At 53.6% G+C, this 12,311-nt stretch overlaps 6 protein-coding genes across 6 annotated transcripts; 2 read left to right on the top strand and 4 right to left on the bottom strand.

The window, feature by feature from the left end:
• The first annotated feature begins 114 nt into the window (after nt 1-114).
• V1510DRAFT_306940 (uncharacterized protein) lies at nt 115-2,210 on the top strand. The gene is made up of 2 exons (XM_066930718.1): nt 115-412; nt 537-2,210. Exon 2 carries the CDS (start codon nt 598-600, stop codon nt 2,083-2,085), a length of 1,488 nt encoding a protein of 495 aa, XP_066790564.1. The 5' UTR covers nt 115-412; nt 537-597; the 3' UTR covers nt 2,086-2,210.
• Nucleotides 2,152-2,699, bottom strand: V1510DRAFT_412735 (heat shock protein 9/12-domain-containing protein). The gene has a single exon (XM_066933124.1). The coding sequence runs from the start codon at nt 2,648-2,650 to the stop codon at nt 2,336-2,338; it is 315 nt and encodes a 104-aa protein (XP_066790563.1). The 5' UTR covers nt 2,651-2,699; the 3' UTR covers nt 2,152-2,335.
• A 1,147-nt stretch (nt 2,700-3,846) lies between these two features.
• Nucleotides 3,847-4,877, bottom strand: V1510DRAFT_406273 (D-isomer specific 2-hydroxyacid dehydrogenase; the record flags this gene model as incomplete). Its single annotated transcript, XM_066932370.1, has 2 exons — nt 3,847-3,951; nt 3,987-4,877. The coding sequence occupies 2 exons, from the start codon at nt 4,875-4,877 to the stop codon at nt 3,847-3,849; spliced, it is 996 nt and encodes a 331-aa protein (XP_066790562.1).
• A 2,356-nt stretch (nt 4,878-7,233) lies between these two features.
• V1510DRAFT_412726 (uncharacterized protein) lies at nt 7,234-8,327 on the bottom strand. The gene has a single exon (XM_066933123.1). The coding sequence runs from the start codon at nt 8,045-8,047 to the stop codon at nt 7,553-7,555; it is 495 nt and encodes a 164-aa protein (XP_066790561.1). The 5' UTR covers nt 8,048-8,327; the 3' UTR covers nt 7,234-7,552.
• Nucleotides 8,299-9,532, bottom strand: V1510DRAFT_412725 (uncharacterized protein). Its single transcript, XM_066933122.1, has one exon. It carries the CDS (start codon nt 9,197-9,199, stop codon nt 8,390-8,392), a length of 810 nt encoding a protein of 269 aa, XP_066790560.1. The 5' UTR covers nt 9,200-9,532; the 3' UTR covers nt 8,299-8,389.
• An 877-nt stretch (nt 9,533-10,409) lies between these two features.
• Nucleotides 10,410-12,291, top strand: V1510DRAFT_412723 (ferric reductase NAD binding domain-containing protein). Its single transcript, XM_066933121.1, has one exon. The coding sequence runs from the start codon at nt 10,565-10,567 to the stop codon at nt 12,218-12,220; it is 1,656 nt and encodes a 551-aa protein (XP_066790559.1). The 5' UTR covers nt 10,410-10,564; the 3' UTR covers nt 12,221-12,291.
• Nucleotides 12,292-12,311: the final 20 nt, after the last annotated feature.

Genomic DNA, 12,311 nt, shown 5'->3' with positions numbered 1-12,311 from the left:
GTACTAGACTAGCGACCGTGTTTTGCACTGAATAAGCCACGCACATTGACTAGAAGACCTTGCTACTTCCTTAAAACCTGACCGCCCAGGCATCGTTGCAAGCGATTTCGACGCCCGCATATAATTGCTCTACGCCGGCAGGACACGGAGTACCCGGTCAGCAATATTTTCGAGTGGCTGGCGATTGTGTATTGCTGAAGGTTGGTTTATGCCGATCGTACCAGCAATATTCGTGCCTATCTCCAAACCCCGACTCGAAACTTGCAAAGTTGACTCGCATCAGAACTCCAGATTGCAGACCGTGACCACTTTTACGGCACCAGGCTACCTGCGGCTGTTTGAGTTCTAGACAACAATCCAGTTGAGCACTGGGAGGCTCCGACAGACATCATGGCTTCGTTTTTGCGACGCGGTAAGAAGAAGAACAAAAATGAGGACGCGGACTCGCACCTCAACCCGTCGTCGATTGCATCTTCCCTTGGATTCTCGTCCAAGCGGTCTATGGATCAGCCACGGCCGTCTATTAATGACTCAAGATCGCGATCTTCCTCGTCCTCGGTTAGCACCGAGGCTGCGTCCAAGGCGAGCTCAACCTTGATGATCGAAAGCAAGTCTGCGCAATCAAAGAGATCTGCAGAATCGACCCCGGTCGCCAAGACGGCATCTTCAGCATCAATCGCAGTGTCCGAGAGCGCGTCCTCACATACCTCTGCCTCTGGAGCCGGTACACCTGCTGCTACGGAATCCGCGACCAAAGTACAAGCAGGAAACGGCGGTGCTGCTTTGCCAGCGGTGTCAGAGCATACGCATAGCAGAATGAAGTTGCCAGGAACCTCTGCCATTAAGCGCACTCCGACAGTACACGGACCTCGTCCCCAGTCCTCAGAAGGCATGTTCAGCAGCTCGAGACAGCGCTTGTCGGCCACCATCCGCCACGGAAAGACTCCTTCGAGCGCCAACCTTCAGACGGCATACGCAGTCCCCGAAGAAAAGGTCGAGGCAGCGGCCAATAGTGCTCAACTAGGCGGCTTGAAAGACCTGACTGCGGCGTTAGAATCGAAGGGAGGCCTGCCCGGGGCTACGAAAGAACAGCCTGTCACCGAACAGAAGACAGCCACCCCGGTACCTCCAGTGGCTACTACGCCTGCCCTGGCAGCTCCCAAGGAGACTACAGCTGATGTTCTTGGAGACTGGACGCCGTCAATGCGTCCTCCGGGTGACCAGCCTGCACCCAACGAGATATCGCACCCTTTCTACCGACAATGGTATGAGCACCTCAATTACTGCTACAGCACCACGCTCGCAAAGTCACAAGCAGACGAGGATACTATCAGAGGCTTGCAAGAAAACCTGGCATCGCTATCTCTAGATCGAAACAAGACCATCAGAGATGACACGGAGTACTCTGCGCTTTGGCTACAGCTTGACGGGGCTGTGAGGACGGCGGGATTCAAGCTGCGGGAGCTTTGGAATCTCGACAAATTGCCCGAATGGTTGAACGGACGCAGCCGCAAGAACCTGGTGGTCGGGCGGGCAATAATCTCTAGATTTTTGTACGAGCGAGTCTTTTACGGGGATGTGGTGAACCCGTACTTGCCCCTGGATCAGTCCCGCCACCTGGCCACAGTACAGAGAGCCATTGCGAAACGGCGACCGGAGGAACTAGCTTACTGGCGTGCGCAGACATTGGACCTCATGCTATCGACCGATCCGCAAGTTCGGTCGAAAAACATGAGCACGCATCTCGAGAAACTCAAAAAGGACTTTGCAAAGCTCATTGCTCCCTTCTGGAATGCCACTCCTGCTGGCGGCCTTCCCGAAATCCCCACAGAGATCTCTGATATATTCGAGCTCTCGCTTCAAATCATAGCACTCATGTCAGCTGAGACCCGTGACTTCTACGTGCGGTTCTACAATGAGGGAGACGCATTTGATCCTAGCCAGATGACCGACGCAGACGAATCGAAAGAAGAGTCTGTGAATCGCAAAGAAGGCGTGGTGAGCGTCTCGGTTTTTCTATCTCTGGAGAAGGTACAAGGAGATAGACGGCACGTCATTTTCAAAGCGCCTGTTTGGTGCGCTTGACTGGACTTTGTAATTATAGTAATCAAAAGAGTGCTTGTGCAAGTTTTAAGAGTTAAAAATCGTAGATCATTTTTAAAGTTGGGTATATTTGGGAGGTTAAGACACCAGTTATTATTGCACCAAGAGGCACTTTCTACGCCTTGTTTGCGCTATGCACATGTGTAATAGTAAGAAATCAAATAAATTGAGATGTTACATTAAAATATAAGTTATATAGCCAAAAGGGGGGACATCACAGGTATAGAACTGCTTAGTTCTTCTTGTGCATGTAGTCCTGAGCCTGGTTCAAAAGCTCCTCGCCCTTCTTCTGGGCCTGCGAGGCGTAGTCCTTCGCCGAGTCCATGAAGGTCTTGCCCTCAGCGTTGGCGCTGTCGCGCGACTCAGTGAACTGGTCACCCATCTTCTGGGTGGTCGACTTGGCCTCAGTGGGCTGCATCTTGCGGGCAGCGTTGTCGTAGGCGTCGGTGACCGACTCCTTGACCTGCTCGCCGTACGACTTCTGCGAGTCCGGCTTGACAGACTCGCTGAACTTGTCGCCCATAGACTTTCTTCCGACGTCAGACATGTTTAGTAATTTGTTATTGGAGTGAGGAGTAGAGAAGAGTTGTTGAGATTAGTGAATGAAGGAAGGAACATCGGGGTGGTGGGGTCTCTTTATATCTTTCGGATTCTTCAGAATCCTGGTGGCATCGATACGACTTTCGCTCAATGTGGAGAATTGCTCTGAGCGATGCTCTCGGTGATGCTCTCGACGGAAACAGAGTTTCGGTACTAAACGTGTGGTTACGCTCCGAAGACCGACGTCGTGTGCCCGATCTGTGCGATCGACAAGCCAGGGTGACCACTGCTAGACGTCATAGTACTCCGCGGACCTCTTCGGCACCAATCCACCGGCGGTTCGGGCGCTCAGAAGCTGTCGATCTGGATCTCGCTGTACGCGAAATACACATGCACAACCGCGACAAGGAGCCGTCTCGGCAAACAGACGGAGTACAGCGCTGATAGGCTCCCGGAAAGGCGTCTACGTTTCGTACGGATGCGACTACCGGATAAAGGAATCAGGCTCTCTTTAGTGCGTGTCAATCACCGAAGATGGTACATTCGATGCTAGGAAGTAGCGCTCGAGATGTCCCATCGGCAGAAGATCGCTGTCAATGTCAAACCTTAATACGTCCGCCCACCAAGTGACGTCAACTTACGGTAATACAAGCCGACAATCGCGACGATCCAATAGCCCGACACTACAATGGCGGAGTAAACAGCTGGAGCCGTGTTACGTGTAATCAGGTGTACCAGGTCACGCTGTAGCCGCCAGTAGCCGGGTTACGTATATCTGATGGATCGGGTTACGTTGTGACCTGTGACCGATTTAACCCGCACTGTCGTCACGAGAATCCATGGAAGATTCTAGCCAGTTGCAAATGTTTGCCGATGTCAACTCGCGCCGCGTGTTCGAAGTTCTCCGGATCTGCCAGAGGAAAATTCCGACCAGACACTGTAGTTTCTTAACTCTCCTATTCACACTACCAAATCCATGCGACGAGGCGTGGGGGCACAACAATTACCCTGCAAAGGCGCATGGAGCCCCTGAACGCTTTGCGGCTGTACACTGGTCGACCTTGATCGCTGGCATGCTTTACCATCTACACGGTACCCTAGTAAAATTCTCGGTAGAATCTCGGAGCCTTTGAAAAATACGACACATAGGTATTAACTTGATTCATTCCATGTAATTTATTTGACAAGACAATCAGCATATGTTTACTGCTGAAGGCTGGCCTGCTCGGGGACAATGTCGTTGAGCAGACCGGAAGTGATACCAGCGCGGATGTTTCCAATAACCTGAACCTCCATCTTCTTCTGCGACTAATTTGTTAGCAATGTCAAACACGTAGACATACCTCGTAAGTGAGCGTGCCCATGTGCGGCAGCAGGATGGCCTTGGGGTTCGACAGAAGACCGGGATGGATCTCGGGCTCGTTCTCGAAAACGTCAAGACCAACGTTCTTGACCTTGCCGCTCTCGAGGGCATCGACCAGGGCCTGCTCGTCGATGACAGCACCGCGAGCAGTGTTGACAATAATGACGCCGTCCTTCATCTTAGCGATGGCCTCGGCGTTGATGATGTGACGGGTGTGCGGGTTCAGCGGCAGGTTGCACGACACAACATCCGAAGTAGCGAGAAGCTCGTCGAACGAGACGTACTTAGCACCACCCGACTGCTCCGCGCTCAGCTCGCGACGGTTGTGGTACTGAACCGACATGCCGAAGGACTCGGCACGCTGCTTCAGAGCACGTCCGATTCCGCCCATTCCGAGGATTCCGAGAACCTTGCCCTCAGGGTCGTTGGAGAGGGGAGCACCCTCACGCCACTTGCCCGCACGCAGCGAGTTCATAGCCGAGTTGAAGTCACGGATGGCACCGAGAATGAGGTACATGTTGACGTCGGCAGTGGCGGCGTTGACCGAGCCGGGGCAGTTCGAGACCTTAACGCCCTTGGCAGTCCAGACATCAACGTCGATCTGGTCGTAACCAGCACCGTTGTGGCAGATGTACTTCAGAGTGTCGGGGAAGTGCGGCGCCAGCTCCGCATCAAAGCGGCCAGACATGGCAACCGAGTTGAAGGTACGGTACAGAGCAACGACCTTGCTGTACTTTCCCTTCAGGTCCTCAATGAGCTCAGCACGGGACTTCGACTCGCAGACCTGGATGTCCGCGACGTCGCTGAGAGCCTGCCACTCAGCCTGGGCATGGCTGATTTCGCCGAAAAGGAGAACGAGAGGCTTGGTCATTGTGGAACTGCTGTTAGAACACTAATCGCATGCACGACTTACAGATAAGCGGAGGTCGGTAGAGAAGCTGGGGAACGGGAAACAATAAATGAACGACCGTAGAAGAACAAACTCGAGTAACCTAGGCGCGCGTAACGGAGCATTATATATCTTTTTGAAATTGGACTTGAGTACAACTTTGTGTTAAAGCCAGAGCTTGTGCTCTCAAGCGTATATACGCGCTACCACTCAGAGCGCGACGACGCTCTCCATAAACGTGGGGGCTTATCATAGAGTTTTAACTTGTACCACATGAGGTTCGGCAGCCGCGGCCGCCGACGGATCGTTTTAGCTACGAAGTCTCCGAGGTCCCGAGGAGGGAGATCCGAGAGTGCCCACTTCTAGGCAGGCTCAATGCTGACCATGAGGGTGATTCAGCGAATCCGATGTGTGGGTGTCGGTCGGTGTGGTTCCGAATTCCCCCGTGTTGTAGAAACCGCTCAGGTCCGCCGTAAGCGCACGGGGACGCCACGCCCGAGGTGGTGCACATCTACAGCTAGTGCCGGGCCAGGGCGCTGGTTGCTCCGAGACACTGGTACAGTCGGTCATGCAGGTGGGTGCTCCGGAGAGCTTGGTTAGGAGAGTGGGGGGTCGCGGAATGTCCTGTTTAGGATTACGTGAGCAGGTCCTTCGGGCCGACCGACGCTCACGTGATCGTGGGGGCCTCCTGCGGCTCGACGGACCAACCCGGCCCGCGTCGTTTCTTTGCATCCTTCCTCCCCTCCGCCCCCACCACTAGCCCCCGCGGACAGCATTGTATTGAGACATCCCCCACCATATTGACTTTAGCTAGAAGAACACGCGCCTTCAAATGACCAGGCTGTACAGATCTAGGAGCGGGTGACGAGCCAGGAAAGGGAACGAGCCGCGGTTAATCTAGACTCGGTCATGACTACACCGTAGAGAGAAGAGAGTCTTATGTGCCCGTCAATTAAGAGTCGGCCACAAAGCATAAGGGAACCATTATTGATCAATTTGACGAAACGCCGGTGTGCTTGCAAATCGCACCCAGCAGCATTAACAAACTTACCGGCCCAATCATTGACGACCCGACGAAAAAAAAACGTACCTAGTGGCTTTAGACACAGTTTCGTAACAAGGCAGTATACCTGCGGTACATACCGTAGCATTGTTCACGCTCCCGACTCCAGCCCTCTTGATCTACACCAGCTGGCCAAAAATATGGCCTGGCCGCTTGATCTATCCCAATTGCTTGAGATCGTTACGATACTCTGCTCGTCTTGTCATAGTCAGGACCCGTAAATGCACAGACCCTCTCTATTGGACACGGCCGCGTAAGCTGAACCATTACGCGTACGTTTTCGAACCTCACAACGTCGCAATGCTAAATTGGCTACCGAGACGTAACATCGAACTGCATTAGCCCAAGACGATCGTGACTCCGAACACCGCGTGGTGGAAGCGGGTCGACCTAACCGTATATTGCGCTTGTGGAGAGGCTTCACATAATACCAGAGAGGCGTCTACCCCACAGAAATGAACTTCGCCAAAACGTCAATCCTTCGCCATAGTAACCTTAATTCTACCATGCGATTCAGGCCCAAATCAAAACCTCTTTGGCCCTGAGTAAAAACCGTGTATACAAACAAACATGGTTCAGAATCACTGGAAATATTAGGTCCACACAGAAGCTTCAAGTCGACTTCGTCCGACTCAAGGAAACAATAAACAGAATGCGGTTTGCCGAGGTAGCCGTTCTGTTTGGCTCATTTTTCTGCTATTTCGCTGTTATCGTATTTTTCACGGAGCAGTTTCTTATGTTTTATCTTGAGCGAGCTTCTGCTCGCCCGGCATACGAGTAATTAGAAGCAGCAGCGGTTGACACGTGTTGCACCGAGCGATATTCGAGGGCGATTCGGCCGGACTCGAGATAGACTCGAGTATTTTCGAGCGCACCGACCCATGGAGAGGTCATGACATTTCCCGTGGTGATATCTGCTTCGCAGACAGCCATACCACAAGAAAACGAGAGTTATATTCGCAGTAACAGGAGAGAGTATGATACTAACAGACAGCTTGAGGAGACTTTGACGTCTTTCTGTGGTCAGCTTTCAGGAGTGTAGTTGATACCCAGAGCAGTAATATTCGAATTATTTGTCGATCCGCGGATATCAGCATCAAATAGCACAAAACGAGCGTTCACCAAACTATATGACACGCGAGATTTTGCGAATATTGTCTTCAGTCTTGCCGGTCCATGCCAAAGTAGCATTTGTGGGCTACAGCGCCAATATAGCTTCACAATGATGAATTCTACGAAAGGAAAAGGTACCAGAGAAGCTTGGACCTATCGGAACACAGTATCAGTGACCAGACATCTTCCACCTGCTCTCTTGAGCAATATCTACAAATACGTGCTCTGAGTTCATTTCTGGTCTCGACTACAGATAGCTTCCGGGTGATTTCTCGACTTCAGTTTTCTAATTTCGGGATGGAACACTTCATGACTGAATCATCGCTATATGATGTCAAGTGGAATACGAGTCTAGCATTAAAGAAGACATGTGCATTGTCTTTGGTGATGCAGTAGCTCGTTCCAATGATCGTTTAAACTTACAAGACCTTGCCACCAACGTCCCTAAAATAGCTTGCTCGCCGGGAAACAATTCCTGGATCTAGGCCAGACGGGTTCCATTCGGAACCGGTCGCTCTGGGGCTATGAGCACAATATCGCCCTCTCCCGACTTGTCGAGACCCAGCACTAGCACCTGGCTTCTCATGCTAGCGATTCTGCGCTCAGGCAAGTTTGTGACGGCCACAATCTGTCTTCCGACAAGCTCTTCCGCAGAGTAGTACGTAGTCAACTGAGACGAGCTATTTTTTTGGCCGTACGGACCAAAATCAATGACCAATTTGTACGCCGGCTTGCGGGCCTTGGGATTAAGCTGGGCCGACACAATTGTCCCTGCGCGCATGCTGGCCTCGAAAAATGCATCCATGGTGATCTTCGGAAGCTCCTCACCCGGAGAAAGCTTTGAAGATCCCTCTCCAGTGGCGGGCTCTGGCTGTGCCCCGGGACTTTCGTTAATTGTCAGTTTTTCCATGCTTTGAGCCGCAGCGTTTCCAGATTCGGTAGCGCCCAGGCTGGTGACACCCTCAGTCTCAATCATATCTGATAACCCGCAAGCGTTATGAGCAAATTACTGTACTAGCCTGCTGCTAGGAGGTGGTCTTTGAGCTGTTTCTTAGAGTATTACGACAGAGGATTGACGTTGGAGGTCTTTTCAGCCGCCGGGAAATTTTAGCGCTACTCTAGCGAAGCTATTGTAGCAAAGCCTTCTTATTTAAGGTGCGGCACAAGTCTCCTCTAAGAGGCCCGCTAGTACACGTTCTGAAAGCTTACGGGAGAGAGTGACTGTGATTCAAATCAGATTAGATGTTCAATTGGGCCCATGAACTAAAGTAACTACTTAGTATACATTCTAGAGTAGGAGGTTTCAAGCGTCCGTCGCTTAGAAAGCGCCAGCAAAGGCAGCGAAGGCAACGGCACCGAAGATGGCAGCCGAGATCTTGAGAGTGCCGGCCGACGACGCAGTCACAGTAGCAATGGACGCGGTCACAGTAGAGGAGTTGTAGGTGGTGTTCGACGAGACGGGCGAAGCAGTGGTGCTGGTGAAGAACGAGGCAGTCGAGATGGGCGACGACGAAGCAGCCGACGACGTCTCAGCGGCCGACGACGACGAGGTGGTCGAAGTGGCAGCAGGAGTCGACGACGACGAGGTCGAGGTGGCGACCTCGGCGGTGGTGGTGGCCGAGGTGCTGGCAACAGCGTTGGCCTCAGCCGACGAGAGCTCAGCAATAGCCGAGGCGGGCAGGTAGAGCGAGATACCAGCCGAGACGCAAGCCGAGTTGGCGAGCGAAGTGGCCGAGGCAATCTCGCTGCCACCGCACGCAGAGATCAGGCACTCAGCGACCTCGCCGGTCCACTGGGGCATCACGCAAAGACAGCCAGTGTCCCAGTAGGGGCAAGGGGTGTTGTCGGTCGAGATGGCAAAGCAGGCCACAGCGCACGAGGGAAGCTCGGCGTCGATGGGGTCAGCCAGACCGTTGACCGAAGCGGTCTGAGCGACCGACGGGTAGGTGTCGTAGTTGGCAGCAGCAGCCTTGCCAGCAATGGCGGCGGCGAAGATGAGGGCAGCAGAGTACTTCATTGTAAAATGTTTGAGAGACTTGTTTGTCTTGATACTGTGTAGTAATGACGAAGAAGCAGGGCCAAAGCACATGCCTTTATACTTGGCGCTGCCGAGGATCCGAGAGCGCATTCGGCGGAGTAAAGCACTTGTTCCGGTAGCTACGGCGGTCCGGACAGCGCCGGTCGCTGGCTTAGCACGCCCTAGACTATTTTGTCACGAGTCAAAGTTCTTGCGTCCCGCGCTTCTGGCGGCTACTAGGCGCGAACACTACTGCGTTCCTCCTCCCATGCAAAATTGCTCGACCCCGGACGACTCCGAGTTCTTGGGCGACTTTCCTCAGAAGGTCCGCCAAGCAACTAAACATACCAAAGGCATGTAGCCGGGGACGAGCGCTGACCGTCAGCATGCATTCGTTAAAGCCGTAGGGTGCAGTAGAGCTATTTCCGGGAGGGGGCGAAGAAGTTCCACATGCGCAAATTATTGATCTTGAAATTAATGATATTCTGGCTCCAGATACGTCACAGCAGAATTATCAGATCATGCCGCCCCGTTGGAGTAATTTGGGGTGCCCTGTTCGAGCTAGACTACCAAGCAAATAATGCAACTAGGTTTCTCTCCGAACACCCAGGTAAGAGCTAGAGGGTCTAGACAGGGCTCTTGAGCCATGGGCAGCTCGACTTAGAGATAGCTCGTTAGGGCTTCTGCTTAACCCCGGAGCCGCTGGAAAATTCGCTGGTAAGCTAGAAGTAGAGCTAGCGGTGGCCGTGGATCCGGGCCAGACCGGTCATTTACCGGCATCAGCCGGGATCAAAGTTTTGATTAGATGAAAAAGATTAAGTCAGAGTAAAGTCTTTCTATACTGGGCAAAGCCCAATGTGTCTCTGGACTTGGCATAAAGCTTGGCCGCATGTACTAAATTAGAGTTGATCTGATAAAATGTCGCAAGCCTAGTGCATGAACGAGCCGATTTCGCACATTGTCCCCCTCTCGCCCGCAAACTCCGCGAGACGCTCTAGCACGGGCAAAGCGCTGGGTGCTTAGGGCTCTAGGGCCGCCGGAGCGGCAGTAGACCCACATTAGCCGTCATGCGTGCGCACGTTCGCAGCGGGCGGGCCTGTCACGACATGTCTCGTGGGTGCGCTTTCTGCCTCTGTATCTGCATGGTTCCACAGGGTGGCACTGTGCCGCTCTATCAGCGTAAAGTTCGACTGAGTTCCGGTTCCAGATTGGCCAAGACCGGCCCAGCTTTTACTTGGCCTAAAAGCCAGAGAGTGGCGGTGAAAGCCGGCGGTGACGGCAGACCTTGGTGCCGCGAACTAAGAATATATTTCTCGGCTCTTAGCATTTGGAATTGCTGCTGACGAGGCATACAGAAGCACCTTCCCTTTCCAGAGCTGCATAGCCACTACGCGAACGGTCATCTGCTATTTTGAGGGTTGCCGCAATCGTATATGGTTGGCCGTTTTTCCTGAATGCTACCTAACAGGATGCACAATGTCTATCCCCTTCTATCTCCAGTACTATGTTGAGCAGGCGCGAAGCAAGCGGCACTCGCAGCTGGTAGTCGGGGTTCTGCTGGGCGCGTTTGTGTTGTACAATGCTATTTACTTCATAGCGGGCTACCGTCTGAAGGCCCGCGGGCGCTGGCGGACGCTGTGGCAGCCCGTTATACTCATACAGAAGCGGCTGCGATATGTCCACCGCTTCGGCTTTGTCTCGTTTGATCCGGCACTGACAATCCTCGTGCTCGTGTATTTCGCCATGAACGGGCTTCTGGTGTACACCAAAACGTCCGACATCACATACGAGGCCAACTACTACATCGTTGGCAAGCGAGTCGGCCGGATTGCAGTCGCCAACCTGCCGCCGATGTACATCATGTCGATCAAGAACAACCCGTTCGCGCACTTTGCGGGTCTTTCGCACGAGAAGCTCAACGTCCTGCACCGGATAATGGGACTGTTTGTGTTCTGCCTCGTCATGCTGCACATCGGCTTTGGCATCAAGTACTGGTACTCGCTCGGCTTCACGTACTACTTCAAGATCCCGCCGACGATCTTTGGCTACATCGCGTACTCGATGATGGGCATACTATGTGTCGGGGGTCTGCTCCGCCACTTTGGCTATGAGATTTTTGTGATCTCGCACACGGTCGCGGGCCTGCTGTTCCTGGTCACTATCTACTTCCACTCGGAAGAAAACGTGAAGCCGTATGTCGTGTCGTCGACGCTGATCGCCGGCCTGGACAGAACGTCTCGGTGGGTCAAAGGCTTCTACCTACGCCAGCAGGCCACGGTCATTGCGCTACCCGATGCCATCGAGCTCAACGTGCGCTGCACAAAGTACCGCTGGAAGGCGGGCTCGCACATCTTTGTGCGAATCCCCAAGGCCAGGTTCGGCCAGTGGCACCCGTTCACGATCGCATCTGTGTCCAGCCTGGACGGATCGGCCGAAGAGAACATGCGTCTTCTGATCCGTCCACGCAAGGGCATCACAAAGCGCCTGGCCAAGCTGGCCGGACAGACTGTCGCTGTCCACGTCGACGGCTTCTACGGAGGCAACTACCGGGACCTGTCGCAGTTCCGGTCGGTCATACTCATCGCGGGCGGTTCAGGGGCCTCCTTCACGGTCCCACTGGCGATATCGCAATGCCACCGCGAGAGCGAAAAACCCTCGACCGACGGCCGCAGACTGCGATTCGTGTTCATGGTCCAGCGACCAGAGCACGTCGACTGGTACAGGTCGGACCTGCGGACGATCTCGAACGAGTTTGAGGTGGACATTTACGTGACCCGAGCTAGCCTGGAGGAACTGCCAAGAGATGACATCACGTTCGAGCCTATTAACTCGGCGTCCGACTCCGGCAACACAAGCGACCACTCGGTAACTTCCGAAAAGAACGAGCTCGTTCTTCAGGACTCGTCGGTGGACCAGCCGATGCCCAGTCGACTGAGAAGGGGATGCATCAGGTACCACAGCGGCCGGCCGGACATTTACAACATCCTCGACGACTTCACCAATGCGGCCGAGCACGACGAGACCGTGGCCGTGGCCGCCTGCGGAGCGCTGTCGCTCGCTGACACGGTCAGACGGTTCGACGCCCGCAGCAGTCGTCCGATGTATATTTACACAGAGCAGTTTGACATGTAGGCAAATGTATTTGTTAGTTACAGCTTTGCGGTTTTTCGCGCTCGAGCGGCGCATACAAATTCAAACCAAATGAATAGGGACAGGGGCCGGC

Source organism: Dipodascopsis tothii (genome assembly GCF_038497935.1).
Source record: "Dipodascopsis tothii strain CBS 759.85 unplaced genomic scaffold V1510scaffold_6, whole genome shotgun sequence".
NCBI lineage: Eukaryota > Fungi > Ascomycota > Lipomycetes > Lipomycetales > Lipomycetaceae > Neoaidaea > Neoaidaea tothii.
Note: the sequence above shows the minus strand (reverse complement) of the source record. Positions and strands in the feature narration are given on the sequence as shown.